A 24827-nucleotide genomic window follows, 5' to 3' on the forward strand; every position below is an offset into this window, starting at 1 on the left:
AGAGAAACAGAATGTGTTTTGAAGTGTATTTTAAGTGTTATCTATATATTGCTCTCTTCTGAAGAAGGCTTACTCAAACTAACTTAAATAAATTAATAATTGTTTAATCAAGATACCTTGTCTGTATGTTTATTTGAATATTTGTCACTGTGAATCTGTTTAAAACCCCTACAGCTCGCATTGACCCCTCTTGAGATAAGCCTGGCTGCTCACCATGCTAACAACCGGTTTAGAACAGACTTATACCAAAGGTTGCGTTCCTATTGCCAGGAGGTCAGGGTTGTTATAGTGCACCCAAAGGGTACTGCATACAATCTTGCTTAACTACTTATATTTTGTAACTTTCTAGACACAGCACACACTATTTTACAATAGGGTGTTGGAGGATTTACTCAGCATCCCCATTGTCTAGTTTCTCATGTAACATTTGTTACCCTTTCTACAATTAATGGCTGGTGGCAGTGGCTTTCTTTTTACTATCATTGAGTGTTTTCACCGCGGGCTGCGTTCGCCGCCACGGTAAGGCACCCATTTCGTCAAAAGGGTCCGGTCTTCTTCCGCAATTTCTTGTCCGGAAGGTCCTTCGAGATTTACTCTGCGTGCCAAACGAGGTTTGGTCTCTGTTTGGGCGTCTCTTCCAATTTCTTCGGATTCCTTTGACCAGTGGTCTACTCTGCCTTCCATGCCAATAAGCCTTGCCTTTATGCAGGTTTCTCCCATTCATTCCAGCCTAGCTGTCAGTCCCCCAGCAGGGTGGTTGTCCTTGCCGGACAGCGAGCCGGCCAATCACATAAGAGTGCATTCTTGTTTCCTAGGAGCCTAAGCACAGGGAGTTTCAGACACCTCCCCTGCTTCCTGCCCCCGCCAGACACGCTGGAGCCAGAGGCAGGCTTCACTTGTGAATCCCGCCAAAGACAAAAGTAACAAATGGACCAAACCTGGTTCAGCGTGCAGAGTAAATCTCAAGAAGGACCTTCCCACAAAGAAATGATGAAAAAGGAGACCCGTGCCATTTTGACAAAAATGGCACCCTTGGGTGCTTTACTGCAGATGCGAACGCAGCCCACGGTAAAAGCAAACCACGGTAGTTAAAAGTAAACCACTGCCACCAGCCATTCATCGAGGAAAGGGTAACATAAAAATGTTACATGAGAAGCTAGACAAAGGGGATACTAATTAACCCCTTCAGCACCCTATTGTAAGATAGCGTAAAGTAATGTCAATTTCACTTCACTGCTCTTGGAAACAGTAGTTTATCCAAGAGAAGGTATTTAAACCTTGGGGAAATCTGGACGAATCCCCTGTGCTGCTGCACTGAAGGAGCTGTGTGACACAATGTAAAAGATGTTCTGATGTTTAATCTGCTTAGAATCACATGCTGTGCATAGTCTGACATCCAGTGGTCACTGCGGAGTATTGCATTTTGTTTTTCGTAGTCGAAAAGGACGTCGACAAGGCGTGTCTGTAACACTATCCCTATAGTGATGTGCAGTGTACCCACAATCCCTCACGCGTCGAGGTCCCTCAGATTGTTTTCCGCCCAGATATTGGTCGCCTTTACGCGGAGCTCCTCGAGAGACATTGCAAGAACATTTATTCGACCTTTGGTCGTTATTAACTTATAACTATATTATTACTTTACATCCCTCCTTTGGCGTCGTATCTGCGAAGCTGTTCACCGCCGATCAAGATCTCTGACGGCGGTGCCTTCGACGGAGGGGGTTGTTTGCGTTCGCCGAACATGTGGCCTGGCCTTGCCGGCCAAATACAGTAGGGAGAGTGTGGTCGTGGGACATCTATTTCTCTTTGAGAATGCCTTTCCCTTTGCCCTCCCTTTCCTTTGGAGTTGTTGTCACATGCAATCGGTTCCTCAGCTATGGAGAGGACACCCTTTAGGTTTTGCCCGCGTTGCAAGGGCAAGTTTACCTGGAAAGACGAGCATAAACGGTGTAACCGTTGCTTGCCCCTCGACCACAAAGAAGACGGCTGTGCGGCCTGTCAGCTTCTTAAACCGAAGACTTTAAAAGACCGCAGGGTCAAAAGGTGGGCAGCCTACGCCATGTCTATGTCTGATTCATCACCTGTCGCCACTGCCGCCGAAAGTGACGAGGAATGTGATAACCCGACATCCGTTTCGGAAGTCGTAGACCTCTCTAAGGAGCGTTCACGCTCCTCGTCGTCTGTCCACGGCCCCCGATGAGCTCGGCTCACGCCCTGCTTATGGGGATGAACACCCCGGCGACACTGACGCACACATAAAACACTCCCATAAACACACGACCCACGGCTCTTCCTCGTCGAAGACTAAGAGCATTAGCGCCAACAGAGACGCAGGTCCTACCGGCGGCCTCCTCAGACCGTAAGACTCTTAAGCCCCCCTCGCAAACGCGACTAGCGACTGGGCTACCCCCAGATAAGGGCGCTATCACTAAACGGCCAGACGATGTGCACCATGAGTGCACTCTTCGGCGTAGAGCAAGCGACGGCTGTAACGTCGACGCCGGAGGTACCCTCGACAGACAGTTTAGTTGTTGAGAGCCTGGCGTGGATTATTTCCACTGATAGCCAGAGACAGACGGCGAAAGAAGCGTCGATCACCGCTCACAAGTCCCGGGAGACGCCGAAAAGGTCAGAAGGAAGGCAGGAACTGCCCCCTCTATCGAGAGGGACTCCTAGCCTACCAGAAGGCTTTTCAGAAGGCGAGGGGAACCTTTTTTTGACGTTATGGGATAGGTCGAAGTGTTTTCAAACTGAAGGCCCTCCCTGCCTCCCCCCCATCCCCTGCCCCCCTCCCCCGACTGCTCTGGGGTGCCTCAAGAAACCCTAGAGAGACTCCAGTTTTGTATGGAGAAAATGGATAGGTTTATGGAGACTCAGAACCTTCCAACACCCAAGAGATCAAGAGATCAAGAGAGGGACCTCAGGAGGATCTCAGGGCCAAGTACCCTAGGCTGTTTGATTTCCCCCCTCCCCAAGAGGATGTAGATTTATATGACCTCACTGGAGAGGACCCCCACTTTCAGGAGGCTGACGAATTCTTAGGCAATGAAGGGGAACAAAACCTAGAGGAGGAAGGTTTTGAAGATAACCCAGATATGGGTGATGGGGGCTTCGGAGAAGACCCAGAAGAGGGCGCTTCACAGCCCTGGCAGTCCCCATCAGTGTTTGCAGACCCTAACGCCCTAAACCTGTTGCCCCCGTTCCCCCTGCCCCTCCTCCACCCCCCTAGGACTCACCTATTAGGAATACGTCACCTATAGATCAACCTACATTGAATGCACTACTACGCAAGCCAGCAGCGCATTTCGAAATCAAGACTGGGGAAATTTCTCCTGACAGACTTTGTAGAAAAGATCATCAAGGAGAAACCCCCTGTCAGCCAAACCATTCCCCTTCTCGCCTCAGTAAAGAGACAAATTATTCCTTCACTATCTACACCCTCGTTGATCAGAGGGGTCAACCTGAGGAAAGAAAAATGTAGTCCTTCCCCATCGGACCCGTTATACATATGGGGCCACTCTGTACCAGACTCCTTAGTGGTGACAAATGCAAGGAAAAGAGCAGGGGTCCCGCTGTCAACTAGCGAGGTACCACCAGATAAAGAGGGTAAAATATGGTATGCCCTAGGAAAGAGGATTACAGCCTCGGCTGCCTTTTCTGCAAGAATTGCCAACAACAACTCTTTGCTGGCAAGTTACGCAGTTGCACAATGGAGCAAACTACGTAAGGACATAGAGGATGTACCGGAACCCCCTACGTACTCGGCTTCTAGCCACGGTTACTGAAGGGACCTTAGTCAACCAAAGCATCATTAAAAATACTCTGGATGCTGCAGAAACGGCTGGCCGTTCCCTAGTCCAGGGAATCGTCAAACGCCATGTATGGCTACGTTATTCAGGCTTTAAACCTGAAAAACAAGCATCTCTAGTTAACAAACCTATAGAAGATGCCAATCTCTTTGGTAAGGCGGTGGATGAGGCACTAGAGACCGCAAAGAAGGAATTTGACACCATCAAAACCCTAGACCAAATTTCAAGGCCTCCTAACAAACGTGGTTATGGCAAACGCTTTTTTCGAGGCCAACGCCAGCAACAACAGCAGCAATACTCTGCAGGTAACTGGTCCTCTAACCAAGGCACCAGTGGACAATACAACCAAAGAGGACGACAACGTGGCAAGGGAAGAGGTCGGGGTCCCACCCCTAGAGGTTCCCAAGCCACCAACACCAAATGACTCATAGATTCGGGTCCCCTCCCATCCATTGCCGGTCGGGGGCCGGTTTACATCCTTTCTTCCAGCATGGGAGGGTATAACATCAGACCGCTGGGTACTATCAACCACAGCCCGCGGTTACTGTATAGAATTCAACAGTTCCCCTACGTACAGACCCCCAAGGGGACGACGCATGTCACCAGAACACCTCGCCATCATTCAAGAAGTGGACCAACTACTAGAAAAAGGAGTTAGAGCGTCTATCTCAGGTAACGGAAGGTATTTATTCAGTGTACTTCCTTGTACCCAAAAAGGACTTAACCATGCGCCCTGTACTAGATCTGCGCCCAGCGAACACATTTTTTCAAACTTCAAAGGTTTTGTATGGTGACTCTACGGGAGGTAATCCACCTGCTTTCACAGGGAGATTATATGACAACACTGGACATGAAAGATGCATACTTTCATATTTTAATGTTGCCAGCGCACAGGAAATACCTCAGGTTCATGATAGAGGGCAAACACTACCAGTTCAGAGTGCTACCCTTCGGCATAGAATCAGCGCCGAGAGTATTCACAAAGGTACTGGCAGTGGCAGCGGCCCACCTGCGCAGGTTGTCCATCCCAGTATACCCTTACCTCGACGATTGGCTCATAACAGGGGATTCTTACAAAACCTGCTTCTCAAATACCCAAAAAACTGTAGACCTTTTGTTTCAACTGGGCTTCTCCATCAACGAGAAGTAGTCCAGTTTAGACACCAACCAGATCAAACAATTCCTAGGGGCTCTAATTCGAACAAAGGACGGCCTCGTCTTCCCCCCCAACGAGAGGGTCCAAAACATGCTGTTTCAGATCCCTCAATATGTGGCCGGTCGGGAGATGACGGAACGCAAAGCAATGCGCTTACTAGGAATGATGGCGTCATGTATTTATTTGGTACCTCACGCGCGCCTGCGCCCAATGCAAGAATGGCTCAACAGCCAGTGGTGTCAGGCCAGCGGACAATGGGACGATCTAGTGGTGGTCTCGCAGGCCTTGGTTCTCTCGCTACGGTGGTGGTCGAAGGAAAACCTGGTAATAGTGAAACCATTCGCCACCCCCGCAGTGGAAGCCACTCTCACCACAGATGCATCCCTCACAGGATGGGGGGCTCACCTATCCCAACAGACTGCTCATGGAGTTTGGACCCTATAGCATCCAAGCACATAAACTTACTGGAGCTACTAGCTGTGTCCAAGGCACTGAAAGCCTTCCAAGCACACCTGCAAGGGAAGACAGTGATGGTCCTCACGGACAGCACCGCAGCCATGTACTACCTCAACAAGCAAGGGGGCACTCACTCTCCAGGACTGTCCAAGCTGTCCCAGAACATCTGGAAGTGGGTTCTCAAACACATGTTCCTACTGTCACAACATGTACCAGGGGAACTCAATCTGCTAGTAGACGAACTCAGCAGAGACTTCCCTCTGCCCTCGGAGTACGAATGGCGGTTACACGAAGACATCGTCTTCACACAATGGGGATTCCCAGAAATAGATCTGTTTACCACTCTGGAGAACTCCCAATGCCAAGATTACGCCTCCAGGTACCCCCAGAACCAATCCAAGGGGAACTGTCTATCAATACCATGGTCAGGGAAATTTGTTTACGCTTCCTCCCCCCCCTCCCCTTCTCAACAAGATGCACCAGGAACAAGTTACCATGATACTGGTGGCCCCTATGTGGGCCAGACAGCCATGGTTCGCTCACTTGATGGAGATGTCCCTATCTCCTCCAGTGAAACTTTCTTGCCCGTACAACATGCTGTCACAGGGCAAGGGCAGGACAATACATCCATGCCCTCAGACCATGAACTTAGCAGCCTGGCTCCTGAGATTATAGAATTTGGACATTTACAACTCCCGCAGAGATGCATGTACATTCTCGGAGGCCAGAAAGCCTAACACTCGTCACTGTTATTCTAGCAAATGGAAAGGATTTGACATCTGGTGTAGGGGAAGGAGCATCAACCCAGTGGACTGCTCTCCCACACAAATTGTTCTGTACCTGACTCACCTACTAGACTCAGGCTTGGTGTTTAAGTCTATTAAAGTCCATTTAGCTGCACTTTCCGCATACACCACTTCCCAACCTAGTGTCATGGTGGAAATTCCCAGTTATTAAAGCTTTCATGGAAGGAGTGAAGAGGATCCACCCTCCCATAGCTAACCCCACTCCCGGATGGGACCTAAATGTGGTACTAACCAGGCTCATGGGGTCACCCTTTGAACCCATGCACAAAGCAACACTTAAAGACCTCTCAAGACTGCTTTTCTAATAGCGATCACCTCCATTAGGAGAGTAAATGAACTACAAGCGCTCGCTGTACTAGACCCCTTTGTAACAGTTCACAAGGATAAGGTGGTTCTACGCACACATCCTAGGTTTGCACCAAAATGTATCTCTAAATGCCATGTCAACCAGTCAATAGAGCTACCAACTTTCTTTCAAAATCCCTCAAATTTAGGTGAGAAGAGCCTGTATACACTGGATGTTCGCAGAGCCGTGATGTTTTATATGGAAAGAACTAGACCTTTGAGAAAGACTAATCGGTTCTTTGTCTCAGTGGCAGCAGGAAGAGAAGGAGATGCAGTTTCAAAATCCACTATTTCTAGATGGTTTGTACAATGCATCACTCTGTTACACTCTTGCTAAGAGAGAACTACCCTTCAAGCCAAGAGCACACTCCACTCGAGGCACTGGGGCTTCCATAGCTTTCATTGCAAATGTCCCTCTTGAGTCCATTTGCAAAGCGGCAACCTGGAGTTCTGTTCACACCTTTACAAAACACTACTGTCTAGATGCCCACTCTAGATCTGATTCCCAGGTGGGACAAGCAGTATTAAGACATCTTTTTTCTACTGTTCCTTCTCACAGCCCACCTCCAACTCTGGGTACTGCTCGCTAGTCTATGCACAGCATGTGATTCTAAGCAGATTAACAAACATCAGAAGACAATGCATTACTTACCGTAAAAGCATTTCTGATTGTCTCTGCTTAGATTCACATGCTCCCACCCTTCCTCCCCGCTCGGATGGAAGAAACATAGACTTTCTACTATATCTCTTTTCTGTACTCGCTCACGTCTAATAGGCTCCCTCAGGGTAGAAAAAATACAAACAGAGGGACCTTGACGAGTGAGGGATTGTGGGTACACTTCACGTCACTATAGGGATAGTGTTACAGACACGCCTTGTCGACGTCCCCTTTTCGATTACGAAAAACAAAATGCAATACTCCGCAGTAGTACTGCTATGCGTCACAAAGTAAAGATGCGTATGGAGTTTGTCAGAATACAAAGTCAGAAGAAACCCAGAGAATAAATCACATTAAAATTATATGAGAGATAAAAAGTCCTGACGTCCAGCAAAAAGAGCTGGGGCTGGGGCTGGAGGTGGGTCTCTGTAGAAGGGAATTAACACATTTCTGAGAATTCCCCCTAACACATACAATCTTGCCTCCCTATCTCCCATACTCCAATTTCTACCTAAAACCCCTGCCCACAATCATCTGCTCATACAATCTTGTTGCAACTACGCAGACGACACCCAGATCATACTTAAAATTCAAATCTCAATGCTCCAGCAGTCCATACCGGTCGTCCTGCCTCTCGGGTATTGACCACTGGATGACGACCAACCACTTCATTCTCAACCCTGGGAAAACTGAAATCCTAGACTGTGGGAAAACAGGCCTTCGTCCCTAAGCAATGCCATGGCTTGAATGCCTAGGACCAGCACTGGCAACTTCAAACACGGTAAAAAACCTTGGATGCACATTGGACACAGACCTATCCCTCACCCAACACACCACCTCTGTATCTAAAACCTGTTTTTTTCCACCTATGGATTCTTGTGTATTTTTCCCTTACCTCACCTAAGCACACCGCTTCTCGGCCATGAACTCCATCCTGTCCCGACTAGACTACGCAAACTGCCTCTATCTAGGCGCTTCAGCGTTTCCAGCTAAGGAATCTCCAAAGAATACAAAACGTGGCAGCACACCTGCTCATTAATCTACCCCCCAGAGAACACATCAGCCCTATTCTAAAAATTCTCCATTGGCTCCCGATTGGTCGACGCACTAACTTAAAAGCCATGTGTATTACACCGCGCTATCCACAACACCGGTCTGGAATTCCTCCAAAACAAAATCCTGCCCTACAAGCCCTCAAGGAATCCCAGATCTCGCACAGCATATTGCCTAGTGATCCCACCTTAAAACTCCTCCAGGCTGGGCGGATCCACATTCTCTGTCCAAGCGCTGACTATCTGGAACTACTTACCCCTGCACATTCACAATGCGGAAAACACCTGATAATAAGAAATGCACTAAAAACCTGGCTCTTCGCAACATCCTCCTAAACTCCTCCCCCTCCCTAAACTACATTGATGAACCCTACATTCCTATACAACAATTACAGCCCAGAATCCGGCAGTGTTAGCAGCAGCTCACCTAGACAAACCGTCGCCCCATGCACAACACTCCTACCCGATAATGACTGCATGGCAGCCAGCAGCATTCGCTGTGGCACACTGCAATAAACCTTACTTATCCCCCAACCACAGCACGGAAAACATAGGCTTTGATACAGCCTCATGTAAAACACTGTACCCAACAAATCCACCAGGTAAGCCAGCAACATTCGCTGAGGCAGACCACAATAAACCTCTTCGCTCAGACCATCTCTTCAGAGACCACGAATAAAGAGACCAGATGTCCACAGTGGACAAAGGACACTGCACCTGAACTACATCAAAGCATACAGTACGTATACCTTACACCACGTCTGTGGACACAGGCCCCAGGCACAGCCTGTTGGGGAGAATTCTCATTTCTCCAGCATGGGGTCTGGCATGGATTCACATGCTCATGAATATTCCCCGTCAGGCTGGGAATCCTCGGTAAAGAAAAAACCAGTATCAGTTTCGTTTCTGATCTGTCTTTCGTAGCAATAACCAATCACTGGTCTCTGCGTCATACTGACCACAGCCAATGACTGCCCTCTACCTAAGCACCGCCTCTGGCAGCCATCTTCAGATTTTTACCGCACGTTCATGTGTTGGGATCCTCGTGCTATTGCTCTCGAGCGTTAGTGCTATTTTTTCACGTTTTTTCTCAAAAACTCTGTTTTTTCGGTCAAAAGAGCCTCAAGCTCCACCGACTCTCCATCCGACCAAGGGGACCCGTGTCGGATTCGTCTGCGCCCCTCAAGGGTGAAGATTTCGTCGAGCTACGCTTTTGGAGGATTCCAGAAGTTTCTCAGGCCCGGACATGGCCCAGGAGAAGGGAAGCTCGACGCCCGGAAAGCTGTTCAGGATCTGCCCTGGATGCCAGCTGCAGAACGTCTTTAAGGAGGACGAACACTCCTTTTGTCTCTACTGCTTACATGAGGACGAGAAGAAGAGGAAGAAATCCGAGCGGTCTTCTAAGACCTTTGAGGACGCCCCGGCGACAGGGGTCCAACACAAGGCCAAGCACCGCGAGTCCGCTGGCACCGGGAGCGCCGAACGGTCGGGCTCTACGGGCACCAGGCAGGGCGCACCCTCCCCGGCACCTTCAGCCACGAGCCAATGCTCTGGGTCGGGTAAGAGGAAGGGCGAGCACCCGGCGAAGCTCCTGGAGAGGCCCCGGTCGAGCTCGAAGGCCCCATCGGAGGGGGAGCGAGGCAGTGTCCCCCCCCCCCCCCCCCTCAAGGATAAGGCGGTGAGCGCACCTAAGGTGGTGAAGGCCTTAATCCATCCGGCCAAGCCCTCTATCGATACTGTCGCGGCGGCCCTGGCTCAGCCTGTGGAGGCTACACCAGTGGTGGCAACCTCGGGGCTCAGTCTCCCTGCCACCTCGGAGGGAGTCCTTTTTTGTGCCCATCGATAGGACCCCCGTGAAACCCCCGGCGGGGAAGAAAAAGGGGGGGCAGGGCGTCGTCGTAGATTCGGCCTCAACCTCAGAGGAAGAGTTGATCGAGGTCTTAAGCCACGGCCTTGGCGTGGAAGAAGACCGGCCTGTCGGGATGGATCCCGACGCAGGTGACGACGACATCGTGGAGGGTACCGCCGGGACCCCTGATCGCCCGTCGGATTCCCCTCTGCCAGCGCCGCAAGACAACTCGGCGGCCATTTTGTTGGCTATACAGTCCTTATGTTCAGAGATAAGGACGAGACTACCGTTGCCGACAGAGGAACCTCTCCCGTCGGGGGATCCTGAACCGGGACCTTCTGGCGTTCCCCCGCACAAAAAAAGGATTCACCCTCCACCTCCTTTTCAGCCGTCGCGCCCCGTTCAGCCCTCCTCCCCGTCCACGACTCGAGGGGATGATACGGGGACTGACACGGCCGCGACGGGTACGGACGACGAGGTGTACGACGAGGATCTGCCGTCGTCACCTCCCACCCGGGCTTCCCCACCCGACGAGATTGGATCGTTTCACTCCATGATCGCCAGGGCATCCGAGTTTTTCCAACTCTGCCCTGAGGAGAAGAAAAAGGAAGGATTCCTTTATCAACGGCGCGAGGCCAAGAGGAAGACGGTCCTCGCGGTGCCTCTACTGGACGACATTTGGGATGAGGGCCTCGCCCTCCTCAAGAACCCTTCCACGACGCCAGCTAGAAGAGACCGGTACGAGAAGAAGTACCGGGTCCCGGACGCGGCCCCCCTGTGCCTCCGGGCGCAGCCTACCCCGGACTCCGTCGTCTCCGCGGCGGCCAGGAAGAAAGCAGGGGGGGTGCGGCCTCCACATCGACTTCCCCACCGGACGGCGAGGGAAAGAAATTGGACGCTATGGGACGCAGGGTCGTCTCGTCGGCAGCGACGACGATTAAAGCGGCCAAAGCCTTGGCTATCGTGGCCCGCTACGACAGGGAGCTATGGTACAAACTGGCTCCCCTGCTGGACTTCCTACCGGACGACAAGAGGGCGGATGCCCTGGAGATCCTACAGGAAGGCGAGGTGGCGTCGGACCACGCCATCACTATTGCGACGGACATCGCCGACACTGGGTTTCGCCAGTTGGGCAACGCAGTGTGCCTTAGGCGGCGTGGATGGCTCAAGGCTACGGACTTCCGTCAAGACGTACAGACCAGAGTCCTGGACATGCCGTTCGATGGGAACAACCTGTTTGGGAAAACAGTGGACGATTCCCTCCAGGCCATTAAAGCGGACACTGAGACGGCCCGGGCCCTTGGGGTTCTGCAGCAACGACGGACGCCCTTTCGGAGCAGCGGAGGCAAGGGTGCCTCCAAAGGTTCCGGTGGCGGTTTCTCCACCTACCGTCAAGCGGCCCGCTCGTCGTCTCAGGAGGCCTGCAGAGGACGAGGCAAGTCCGGCGGACCCCGCCGTCGTCGCCAAGGAGGTCAAGGCGGCAAAGCCTCGTCGAAACAGGATTGAACCAGCCGTGGGGTCGGGCCCCCACCGAAGCACCCCGGTGGGAGGCCGGCTGGCGAGCTTCGTCAGCGTGTGGGAGTCCATCTCCACCGACCGTTGGGTGCTGGACGCCTTAGCCGGGGGACACGCGCTCGAGTTTCAAAGAAGGAGCCCGCGCGTCCCCCCCGGTGGCCAGGAAAGCGCTTCACGTCCCTCAGCTTCTCCTGGAGGTAAAGGCGATGCTCAGGAAGGGCATCATCGAACTCGTCCCAAAGAGGCTTCGGGGCTCCCGAGTTTACTCAAGATACTTCCTCGTGAAGAAGAAGACGGGAGGATGGCGCCCCATCCTAGACCTGCGACGTCTGAACAAATTCATCAAGGCGCAGAAGTTCCGGATGGTCACCCTCCAGCACGTTCTGGGTCAGCTGGAGGAAGGAGACTTCCTGTCGTCGTTGGATTTGGAGGATGCCTACTTCCATATTCCCATCCTAAAGGGGCACCGAAAATTCCTCAGGTTTGTGGTCCAAGGGCGTCACTACCAGTTCAAAGCCCTCCCCTTCGGACTACGGTCGGCACCCAGGGTATTTACCAAGTGCCTTGCACCGGTGGCGGCGCAGCTGCGCCGCGAGGGGATCCACGTCTACCCCTACCTGGACGACTGGCTCATCCGAGACGAGGGAGCTCGCCGTGGAGCACACGGCGAGGACCGTCCAACTTCTCACGGACCTGGGATTCTCCGTGAACTACGCCAAGTCCCGCCTGGTACCCGCGCAAAACGCACTGTTTCTGGGAGCGAAGCTCGACACAGTGTCACTTCTGGCCTCCCCGTCGGAGGAAAGGACCAGGTCCATCCTGGGCAAGGTACAGCGGATGTTGGTTTCCGACGCGGCCAAGGTGAGGTCCATCAAGTCCCTCCTCGGAATGATGTCTTCTTGCATCTACCTCATTCCCATGTGCAGGCTCCGGATGCGCCCGTTGCAGGAGTTCCTGGACGCGCGCTGGATCCAAACGACGGGCGGCTTCGAGGAAAGGATCACTCTCGACGAGAGTTTCCGCCGAGCGGTCCGGTGGTGGGGCACCCGCGCGCATCTGACGGCGGGCATGGACTTCCAGACCACCAGGAGACAGTGACCACGGATGCCTCCCTGGAAGGGTGGGGAGCGCACACCGAAAATCTGCACGCGAGAGGCCTTTGGCTCCCGACGGAGAAGTCCCTCCATATCAACGTCCTGGAGCTCCGTGCAGTGTTCTGGGCCCTCAGGTCCTTCCTTCCGTCCCTCAAGGGCAAGGTGGTGAGGATATTTACCGACAACACCACCACCATGTTTTACATCAGGAAACCGGGCGGAACCAGGTCCCCAGCACTGTCCAAGGAGGCGCAGGACCTGTGGCATTGGGCCGTCGCCCAAAGGATGTTTCTGGTGCCGTTTCATCTGGCAGGGATAAAAAACACCATCGCCGACTCACTCAGCAGGGAGCTGCGCTCGTGCCACGAGTGGGAACTACGGCAGGATCTAGTGGATCGCCTCTTCCGACGGTGGGGCACACCCCAGATCGACCTGTTCGCGACGGCGACGAACTCCAAGTGCCGGAGGTTCGCCAGCTGGTTTCCCCAGGCGAGGAGCATGGGCGATGCTTTCTCGTTCCCCTGGGAGGGCCTGTTCCTCTACGCGTTCCCTCCTTTGCCACTGCTAATCTGGCTCGTCAACCAGCTCAAGAGGTCACGGTGCAGGATGATCCTCGTCGCACCTGCGTGGCCGAGGCAGATATGGTTCCCGGACCTTCTGGACTTATCAGCGTCCCCGCCAATCAAGCTGCCGGTGGACGCGGATCTACTCTCCAGGGAAGGAGGCGCCATCCTCCACCACGACCCGAAATCGCTGAACTTGCAGGCCTGGCTCCTGCAGCGCTAGAGTTTGGAGGATACGACATACCGGCCGACTGCAGAGAGGTTCTTGCAAAGGCCAGGGCGTCCTCGACTCTTAAATGCTACGGACACAAATGGAAGAGGTTCTCTGTCTGGTGCCACGCACAGAAGATTAACCCTCTACGGATTACGGCTCCCCAGGTACTGCCGTACCTGCTGACGCTGGCCAAAGCTGGGCTGGCACACGCGTCCATCAAGATTCATCTTGCTGCGATCTCCCGATACACCAGAACCACGGGCCGGACGTCCTTGTGGTCTCATCGTCTGGTGAAAGAGTTCATGAAGGGACTGTTCAGATCGTTCCCGCTGGTGAAGGCTCCGGCCCCGGCGTGGGAGTTCAACGTGGTGCTGAGCAAGCTCATGGGACCTCCGTTCGAGCCTCTGCACTCTGCTCCGTTGAAGTTCTTGTCGTGGAAAACAGCGTTTCTTGTGGCCATCACCTCCGCACGACGGGTGGGAGAGATCCAGGCCCTTTCCTGCAAGGCCCCGTACTTGACTTTTCACGACACGAGGGTGGTGCTCAGGACGCACCCCTCCTTCATGCCCAAGGTGCCGTCGGACTTCCACCTCAACGAACCCTTGGTGTTGCCTGTTTTCTTCCCGCCGCCTTCGTCGCCGGCTGAAAGGACTTTGCACGCGCTGAAGTTCTACGTGGACCGCACGAAGTGTTTTCGGAAGACGTCACAACTCTTTGTGAACTTTGGACCTGTCAATCAGGGGAAGGCTCTCTCGAAGGCTTCCATTTCCAGATGGCTCTCCGGCTGTATCATGTACTGTCATCGGTTGGCAAACCGACCGCTGCCTGGCCGTCCGAGAGCCCATTCCACCAGAGCGATCGCAGCCACCACGGCGTTCCTTTCTGGTGTGCCCCTGCTGGACATATGCAGGGCTGCTACGTGGAGGTCGACGCACACCTTCACGAAATTCTACTGCGTCGATCGGGATTCCAGGGAGGAGTCCAGGGTCGGCCAAGCAGTGCTGCGCAACCTGTTCGCCTGAGGTGAGCCTGGTGAGGAGGTAAGGTGCTTAATGTTGGGTTTGATGTAATGCTTAATGTTGAGCCTTTGCCACCTCCCGTGGTTGTGCATGTGTGTACTGCTATGTATTCTTTATTCATGAGCATGTGAATCCATGCCAGACCCCATGCTGGAGAAGGAACAAATTACTTACCTGTAACTGTTGTTCTCCAGCATGGGTCTGGCATGGATTCACATGCGAACCCTCCCGCCTACCCCTCTGCGGCTCTTCACTTGGTCATACTGCCACTTCACGTGCTTCCAAATCTGAAGATGGCTGCCAGAGGCGGTGCTTAGGTAGAGGGCAGTCATTGGCTGTGGTCAGTATGACGCAGAGACCAGTGATTGGTTATTGCTACGAAAGACAGATCAGAAACGAAACTGATACTGTTTTTTTCTTTACCGAGGATTCCCAGCCTGACGACGGGGAATATTCATGAGCATGTGAATCCATGCCAGACCCATGCTGGAGAACAACAGTTACAGGTAAGTAACTTGTTCCTTCTGTGCCAATTTCCTTCAACATTAGAGCCCTTTATCTCATTTGCGTGTTTCGATCTTATTTGGATTATGCGTTTCCTTTGTTTTTGGAGTCTGACACACTATAAGCATCTACTTTTTGTATGGTGACACACGAAATCCTTTAGATGTATCATACTGTTTAAATACCTTTTCTTGGATGAACTACAGTTCCTAAGAATAGTAAAGTGAAATTGACTTTACTTGCATTCACTTGGTAGGTCCAGCACACCCCATTTTATGTGGCGTGCTGGGGGCTTACTTAGTTACCACTTTTCTTACCTACTCATTATGTTACCCTCACTACGTTAAATGGCTGGTGGCAGTGTTTTAATGTTCCTTCCATTGTGTTTTTCTACCGTAGGCTGAATCCTCAGCTGCAGTAGAGCACCCATGGGTGACTGTTGTGTCAAAATGGCCCTGGTATTCTTTTTTGCCGTTTCCTGTTGTGAGGTCTTTCTTGGATTTTACTGTGCACGCCAAACTAGGTTTGAGCCCTTTGTTCGTTTTGCCTTTGGCTGGCTTCAGTACTGTCTGCAAGGGCAGGAAGTGAGGGAGGTGCCAGAAACTCCCCTGTCCTTAGTCTCCAGGGAAACCTGAATGCACCCAGTCCTGATTGGCTGGCTGTCCTTGCAGGACAGCACACCTGCTGTTTGAGTGACAGCTAGGTTGTGTATGAATGGTAGAAACCTGCTTAAAAGGTGATGCTTCTTGGACCGGAGACCGAGTCGACCACTGGGAAGAACACCCCGACGAAGAAATCGTGAAAGAAGCTTGCTGCATCCTCCTGGAGCATTGAACTGCCCGGTGAAGCCCTGCTGCTGTGCTGAAACTCATTTTTTTGATTGACAAGAGAAGCTCCGTAAGGGACGACTTCTTCCCTTGGGTTAGTGGCACAACTAACCCTGAGACAAACTTAGCTGGAAGACCTTCCCCGACTGGTTGTACTTCTTTGCTGCTGCAGGAACCAAGTGCTAGAGTTGGAGAAATCTGTAGTCTAGTGCAACGTCTGTAAGCCAGCCAAAAGCTCCAGGAGTCTCCCCAGGACCCTCCAGAAGCAGGACGATCAAAGTTGGAGTCACCTCACCAGAATGCAGGACTTTAGGAGTAAAGGAAGCCCAACCGGTGTCCAACATCTGCGGTGGTGCTGTTTAACAAGTGATGAAACCTCAAAGTGCTGCTGATCCGAAAAGAGCCCATAGCTGCCGCCGACCATCGAATTGCTGCAGCTGGAGTCCGAGACGTCCCACTTCTTGTCCCCACGACTGAGGCCCAGGAGCACAGGATCTGCATCACTTCAACCTGACAGGAGCCAGCTGGATCCTCCTCCTTCTAACCAAAGGACTTTGGGGTACTTACCTCATTGTCTGTAGCTTGCTCTTCTCAGTTGAGACTTGCACTAGCTGCTTTTCTAGAGTGGACCTCAGCTCTAACTTTCACAAGTGTAACAGCTTGTGATCCTACAGTGATTTTTATTCAACAAACTCTAACTTTGTGCAAGACCTTTACTATCTAAGAAGTACCTCCGCTCCATAGACTTTGCACCAATTGGCTGGCTGTCCTGGCTCCTTGCAGATTCTTCTATTCCATTGACTTTGATTCTTACTGTTCCTCATAGGTCATGCATTGGTTTTAAACTATTATTGCTGGGAAAGGTTTTTATCTAGACTTCATTGGGAGGTTTGAAGTGCTCATGCTTTGAGAACCTGTTTAACCCTTTTCCTTCCTCTAACCTTTCTTTTCTACAAAACCTCAGAATCCAAAAGTGTACACGTGATACATGTAATTTATTTAGTTTAATTCTTAGTAACTCGCCAAATCGCCTGTGGGCCTCATTACTGTACTAGTTAGTGAAGTCACCTCAGGGTGTAGGGTGTGTATGAATCATCTCTAAAGAGTATCTACTTGCTTTGTATGGATTCTGGAAAAGTATTTTGAAGTGTTTTTATTTTTGCACATTGCCCTTTTTAAATAATTTGTATTTAAAAATAACCGTTAAATAATTATTTTAACTAAAAACCTTGAGTGTAAGTGTTATTTGGATACTTGTATTGGTGGATTTCATTGATGCAGCTCACATTTAACCCTCTAGAGATAAGTCTGGCTGCTCGGTCACCCTACCAACTTTTGTAGTACAGACCTATACCAATAGGTGGGTTACCTACTACCAAGAGGACAAGGGTTGTGTAGTCTCCCACCCGGTTACATCCATTCGTACCTAACATGGCCACACATCCATGCACCGTAGAATGCAGCTATGGCTATGCCAATCCGGTCTAGCAGCGCATAGAACTGTCCACACTGAAACACCTGACATACCTCAACACCTCTGATACTAGCATACAGCAACTACAAGAATATTTGGTGAAGCTGGGCACACATTGAACCTTGAACAATAGCACTCTATCCCAAACCACCAACAGCACCCACCCATGTGCCTGACCTTGGGCTTCTTAGTGGAGCCTAGCCAGCCACCGAAGTTCTACGCCAGCGAAAGGCTCACCAGCATCTCTGGAACAAAACTCCTAGAACCTCCACCATACGACTACAATGGTTGCGCATTGCAACACTTGTGTATAGGCGCATTATAAATGCATATCATATCAATGTAGCTAATTTTGACCAGTGCTGCTGAATTAAATATTCTTTAAAATGCACAATTTGGATCACATTTGCTCAACAAACGCCCCCCTTGGAAACTATTCAAACAGTGTCACAAAAGGAATGAATAGCCATTTTCAAACTGTGGGCCACTTTTTCATTGGTGCTCAAGACAATTTTATGGCCCAGTCCAACCCTGTGCAGGACCATATGCGTTTTCTGCCAAAAAGTGGGTTGGGACTGTCCACAAACTGGGTTCAGTGTGTCTGAGTGGTATTCATGAGTTGTGCCTTCAGTGGTCCTGATTGGACCATTGCTGGAGAGGGGAGGGGGTGACAGATCTCGGATTGGCTAGTGGGAGTTTCGGCTCTTACCTGTCGTTGGATGGGAAGAGGACCCCTCCACCCATTTTTCAGAGATCCCGGAAGAAACCAAAGGAGACAAGTATCCATTCAATCTGCAAGACTTGCAAGAAGACTGTGTACCCTTTAGAAAAAGGCCTGGCGACCAACTTCTGCTGCTGTTGTGGAAGAGCCCCATCTTATTGAAGATCTTCAGCAGTCCTGCAAAGGAACTGCAGCCTTTGGTTGTGGAGGGAACATCCATTCTCGACATCAGCTCAGAGTCCTGCGAAGAAGAGCCTTCGGAACTGCCTCTGGACCACCCAGTGGCTGACCAGCTCAGAGTTTGGGATACTGTGCTGCAGACATGGCTGTTAACTTGAATGGGTTCGGGGAGGGATCAGAAACTTGTGCTACAAGACTCATCTCTGACAAATTTTGTGGTTCCTGCATCAAGGGGACCTGAGATAGGAGGCAAAGTCTGACCGTGACAAGCGTGTCCTCGTGCATCAGTGGCAGTTGTCCAAAACTGTTATCCTGTGCTGAGAGGGGCCCTGCATAGAGTGCTTCTGTATCCTCCAACCTGAAGACCTTGCACCAGAATTTGCCGCCGACTGAAGTAATGCTCGAAGCTGCAACCCCTGGGCATCGGGAAGCGGAAGGTGGGAAAAGCAACCTCCTGACCCTCTTCAGAAGACCTGCTAAGTTCTAAGAAGAATCAGAGTATGGGGATGAGTTGTAACAATACTTACCTGAACCCCTATCTTCCTTTTAAAAGTTTGAGAACTTTTGGAAACCTTTACAACAGTTTGGCTTTGCTAATGCTTGCTCATGCAAGCACTGCGAAAGTTGCGAAACTTTCGCTAGAATAACTTGTCCTCTATCACTTGAAACTCTTAATTGGACCACAGAAATCCTAAACTAATTTCTTCCGGTCTCTCAAAACTGTGTGGAACTTGGGTGAACCTTTGGGCACAATGCCCCATACATCTTGGGGATGGACTTATAAAGTTAGTGTTTTATCTCCGAGACCTGTAGTGCTGCATACTAATACTTTCCATCTTTTACAGGGTTTTTTATATGCCCTTTGCCCTACTCCAGTGATTGTGTATATATATATATATGTATCTTTTATTTAGTGTTGTGATATTACATGGTGTTAGTCCTTTTTCATAGTGCTACATGGCCATAAATAAATATTTTTATAACAGATTCTGTGTTCCCTTACTTTTCACTCAGTGCTCATTGATGTCCCCTTACAAGCTCACCACCTCTTGAGACTTAGCCTAGACCACTCGTCCACTTACCTTGAACTGGTTTGGCTACAGCTCCCAGAGTTGTCACGCCACTAAACTAGGTTGGCCTTCTTATACATCTGTCCACCAGGCCAGAGTATAGAAAATCAGTCCTAACACCCTGAACACAGGGCCTGAAAAATCAAAATCCTATTTACTCTTTTCACAGGTCAGCAATGAAGCCCACTGACTTTTGGCTTGCAGAGGTCAAAGCCTTGAGTTTCAATTCTATTGATGGTTGGTGTAAAGTTGGTATGGAATGTGCTTGTGCTAATCTAGCTCGATATGTATGTGGAAAATTTGTCAGCACCTCTGCCTGGCGCAACTGCACTCACTCTATGCTGCTTAACTTGCAGAAACGGGACCCGCCGCTTCAGCTCGCAAAAGTACCTATCAAGAAAGAGAACCAGTGGTTTGATGTTGGCGTCATGAAGGGAACCAACATGGTGGTGACGCACTATTATCTGCCTGTGGACGACTCCATTCCGAGTGATGTAAGTGCATGCCATTTCACAACTGGGGACGAAAGATCGCTCCGGGACAACGCCTTTGTCTTGGAAGCAAGGCAATGCGGCGCAACAGAGGTTTGAAACCTGATCCTGCGTTTAGAAACCACTCGCTGGTATTCAGCGCGTTATAAATGAACAATAACCTTTTTAAAAAATAAACTTTGGAAATTAGTGTTTGGTCGTATAGACAAGGTGCTTGGCTGCAGTTGGCTTTCAATGTTAATACCCACCTAGCCCTGCTTTCGACGTTTCAATGCTTGTAGAAGGCCTCCTGCCGTAGACTTTTCCTTGTGTGTAGAACGCATTTAAGCTAGCAATTTGCTGTTTTGAACATAGGTCTACAATGCACACACCATTGACCTCACTTGAAAAAAATCAGAAACCTTTTTATTCTATGCCTTTGTCAGATTTTCTATTTTTACTTTGGAGTTTAGCTTCTGCTACGTAGTGTCATTGAAGGATGGCACCAGATAGTTTAGTGAATTGCACCCAGGCTGCAACACAGCAGCTTCTGGACACCCAAACAAGTAGCTGAACTGCTGAGTCGAGAATCCGGTCCTCCAACATGGAATTTTACTATAATCCTTGCCTGGCCTGTAAAGGTTCCTACATGCAAATGGTTAGCACCAGTAAAATGAATGGTCCTAGTCTAGGTTGTACAACCTAGATTTTCAGGCGGTACGCTTTCCCTTCAGATAGTGGAATTACTGTTCTATTACTCTGCATTTGCGATTTCTTTTCCCTTTCATTGTATCTGTCCATTTATTGTTTTACATAGGATGACTCTGGTACAGTCCCAGATTACAGCCAGCTTAGGAAGCAAGAGTTGCAGCCAGGCACAGCCTACAAGTTCAGAGTTGCTGGTATCAATGCCTGTGGCCGGGGACCCTTCAGTGAGATCTCTGCCTTCAAGACCTGTCTTCCTGGCTTCCCAGGAGCTCCATGTGCTATTAAAATCAGCAAGGTGAGCAAAGTAATGAAATATCTCCTGTTGAATGTTCCTGATTACATTTTGCTGTACTTTCCCAGATATACACATGCCTGCATTCATTGGGTAGAATCTTTTTGGAGGTGTCACTGACCTTTTTTAGTTGCCTATCACAATACTAAGCTAGCACCTTTTTCATTTGTTTTGTGTTCATGGTGTCATCAGTTATACTTTTAAGGTTTTCAATGCTTGTCTTGTTTATCATGTCTTCTCTTACATCCCTAGAGTCCTGATGGTGCTCATCTGACATGGGAGCCCCCCTCTGTGACATCTGGCAAAATCATAGAGTACTCAGTCTACCTGGCCATCCAGAGTTCCCAGACAGGGACTGAACCCAAGACCTCGGCACCTGCCCAGCTGGCTTTCATGAGAGTCTACTGTGGCCCCAGCCCCTCCTGCTTAGTCCAATCTACAAGCTTATCCAATGCTCATATAGATTACACCACCAAACCTGCCATCATTTTCCGCATTGCAGCCCGCAATGAAAAGGGATATGGGCCGGCCACTCAAGTGCGATGGCTACAGGGTAAGCAAGCTAAACCTATTTATGAATGTGCCCGCCTAATGGTTTAATGGATTGTGCAATGGCCAGATTGTCGGCATTTTTGACCTTCCTTGTCATTAATAAGACTGTATGCGTTTCCCGCCCACGTAAAATTAATTTCTAGAATCTTGCACCATATCCCTAGGTGCACATTGTGTTTTCTTTTGTGCAGTGTTAAGTTCTCCCCCTCACTTCTACCCTAAATCCAAACACCACCCCGATTTTGCTAATCCATATTTTTTGTTGCAGTAGTTCTCTGGTCTTTTCATAGTACAGAAATGATGGTTTTGTTTGTATTTCAGAAACCAGTAAAGATGGCTCTGCTGCCAAGCCTGCAGCTAAACGACCAGTATCTTCACCTGAAATGTAAGGCGCGTTACTCTGTTTTATGGTGTTTACTAGAGATGAATGGGTGCCTGTTCTATTTGTGCAAGGACTGGTGTGGAGGCACGTCTGTTTGCTCTTCCTCCTCGCATGGTGCTGTAACTCTTTGCTAAAATGTTCAACAGCTTTAGCACATTGGCCAAGAAGCCAGGCCTCAAACATTCGAAGCCTCTGTGGAGTGATAATTGATTCTTAGTAAGTACAAAGTAGTGTGCTCTGTGAATGTGTAGAACTGAAGGATGGCAGGACTTTTTATGCCTAGCTTGTAGCCTCCAATTTGAAATTCTAACTTGGACTGATAATCATTTAGGTTATTCTTCAGCTACATTTGAGGTTTTAACTTTTCATGCTATTAACTTTATTTTAGAACCTTTGTTCATGCTACAACTGCAGCAAGGCGTTTGACATTGCTTTGCCTAATTTTTTCTGGGTCCATGTATGATTTATCTAAATGCATGTTTTGTTTAATTTTCATGGTTTATATGTATCACACATGCTGCTTGCTAGCACGGAAACAATGCTGCAATGCCGAACACTGTAGTAAGCTCAGCAAGCATCACAGTGTAAGGTAACTACCAGTTCAACAGGCAGGATGCGGAGTATCAGTCAGGCCACTCTTTTGAGACTGGACTTCATTTTGTAATTCCCACTCTGTAGTGCTTTTCCCCTACCTGCAGCCCACATTTCTAGTTAAGATTTTAACTTTAGAGCTAAATCTTCCTAACTTGTGAGAACCCCAGAACTTTTTGCTGGTTTGAAAGATTATTTTTCCATCACTCTCAGATCCTTTCTCTTTTTATGGGTGTCATGTATAAGACACTCCATAGTGCCCTTTTAATTTTATCCTTTTTGACAACTTTCGGTATATACCTTTTTATTGTTGCAGGGTTGCCCTTTGGGCTCCCCTTTATCTTTCTCTGGCTAACCTTGTGACAACTATATATCTATCCTGTCTACATTTTAAGATGAAACCAGCACACCCCACCTTATGTGGCGTGCTGGGGAGAGGCAATATATCCCCTTTCTCATTTTAACTGTAATGTGCCCTTGCACCTTTTAAGCGTCTTCCATGTGCTAGATGAAATTACCAATAATGATCTCCGACCAAATATCTGACCAGACCAAAGGAAGATGGTAAAAATACTGCTTTAATCTCAATGAAAGAAAGCCGGGAAATATGACCACTATAAAAGTAGATGCTCAATATTCTCACATTTTGTTTTTACTGAGTTTATATACTTTCACATACGTCATTTATGACATCCTACATGGCATTTCATAAAACCCATCACCGGGAGAGATTGGATTAGGGAACACATCTACTTATAGAATTCTATGCGGGTCAATATCTCATTGGCTGCCCCTTGCCTCTAGAACACGCCTGTTGGGTAAGATAGTCATAGCAATGATAAATCTTCCTGACACGTGTCACCCCCAGAACTTTTTGCTTTACTGGTGGACTATTTTTCCCTATACCTCAGTGAGTTGGAACCTTTTTCCACACTCGGAAACTTGTACTCTTTCTGTGGTTATTGTATTGGTTTTGGTTATTTATATAGCGATCTGTCCCCACTTATGTGGCCTCAATGTACTTTTTCCTAAGTTGGAACATTCTTGGTGACCATAGTCGATGTGGTTGTAAATTCCAGGGAGTTTAGCTTAGGAGATGCATGTGTGCATGTTGCCATTGTGATGCTGGAAATGCATCAGAGGGACAGGGCCTCTGAATCCTTGTCCTTTTCTGCCTTTTATCGTGTGTTCTGTTATGTTTTCTGCCCAGGAGTCCATTTGGGACTCCTGGCAGTGCAGCTCTCTCTTTTGGTTTGGTGAACAGACCCATGGGATACCCTTATGGCACCCATGGGTAGGGGTACAACCCTGTGCCCCTAGTGTATGTTTTTTGGCACCTGTGGGTGGCCCACAGAGCAGGGTATGGGCTGGTGGCAGCTCCATGCTGAATTAGACAGGTGCTCTGGGCGTCCTCCATTTTGGGATACCCAGGCCCTGCCATTGGGATCAGTTGATTCCTGATAGAAAACAAGATGGCCCCTGTGGCCTCTTGCTTTCTATTGCCTGTTGTCTTGTTTTTCCCAAAGTCCTGGGAAGCCCTGACTCTGTCCCTTCCCCCTGACTGGCTGTTGGGTGGAAGTTCCATATATGGTGTTGTTGTGAAGGCCCAGCTAGACTGACTGGAGCCTTCCCTTTGACTGTATGTTGTGGGTACCTCCTGTGGGTGGGACCTGGGTGAATGGAGTGTGTGACCAATATACACTTCTTGTTGTGGTTGTCTGGTTTCTGGCATGTGAGACAAAGACTGAGACAGCCCTGCCCGAAACTGGCCTGAATGCAGTGTGTAGTGTTGAATGGCTGGGTACTTGTCCCAATCCACATTCCTTGTTGTGAGTGTCTGAAAGGGAGGAGTGTGGCCTGAATGCACTGTGTGCCTGATTGGCTGACTGACTGCATGAATGCCCTTCTGTGTGATTGGCTGCTGTGTGTGTGCCAGCAGTGTGGATGAGAGACAGGATAGTATATCTGGGGACCTCTCACCACTGGAAATTGTTCAGAAGCATTCAGAAGCTGAGTCTCCACTCAAGAGTAACTGGATTTGCTGATCCTCGACGTCCAGCTGGAAGAAGACTTGCTGTGGCATTTGCTTCGACGGAACTGAAGGTTGTCGAAATCGTCGAGGACTGACCCGAGAGAGGACCTGGCTAGGCGCCCTCTTCCCGTGCTCCGAGGGACCATCGAGCACCGCTGAATCTTCGCCGAAGCGCCCTGGAAGTCAGACCCTCGAAAGGCTGCCGACCCGAGACGGGACCGCCGAGGAGATCGAAGTGAAGCACCCGGACATCGACGCTGTCGAAGTCCATTGCCGTCGACCAGGGTTCGCAGGTCTGTGTAACCGCTGGAGGCCCGTCGAAGTTGTGTTGCCCCGCCGTGGGAACCACTTGACGCCGTGCCGCCGACGACCGGAGCCGTCCGCTCCTTGCCTAAGAACATTTGCCTTGAAGGACTCCCTCGTCCGCATCGTCGGCCGCTTTGTCCCGCCGGAGAAAGTCGAGGACGACCAACGCGCCGAGGAGAATC

General features: G+C 49.9%; 1 protein-coding gene across 3 annotated transcripts in view; it reads left to right on the top strand.

Moving 5' to 3' along the window:
* Nucleotides 1-24827, top strand: part of HCFC1 (host cell factor C1) — a 771113-nt gene that overhangs the window by 682961 nt on the left and 63325 nt on the right. For 2 of the 3 annotated variants that reach the window (XM_069645438.1, XM_069645439.1), the window contains exons 22-25: nucleotides 19669-19806; nucleotides 20600-20785; nucleotides 21035-21335; nucleotides 21656-21719. In XM_069645438.1, the coding sequence (XP_069501539.1) occupies nucleotides 19669-19806; nucleotides 20600-20785; nucleotides 21035-21335; nucleotides 21656-21719 (689 nt within the window). Of the gene's footprint in view, nucleotides 1-19668; nucleotides 19807-20599; nucleotides 20786-21034; nucleotides 21336-21655; nucleotides 21724-24827 lie in introns of those variants that run through there. The other variant, XM_069645441.1, reaches the window with a different exon arrangement.

Source organism: Ambystoma mexicanum, chromosome 2p (assembly GCF_040938575.1).
Source record: "Ambystoma mexicanum isolate Mex_15411 chromosome 2p, UKY_AmexF1_1, whole genome shotgun sequence".
NCBI classification, from domain to species: Eukaryota; Metazoa; Chordata; class Amphibia; order Caudata; family Ambystomatidae; genus Ambystoma; species Ambystoma mexicanum.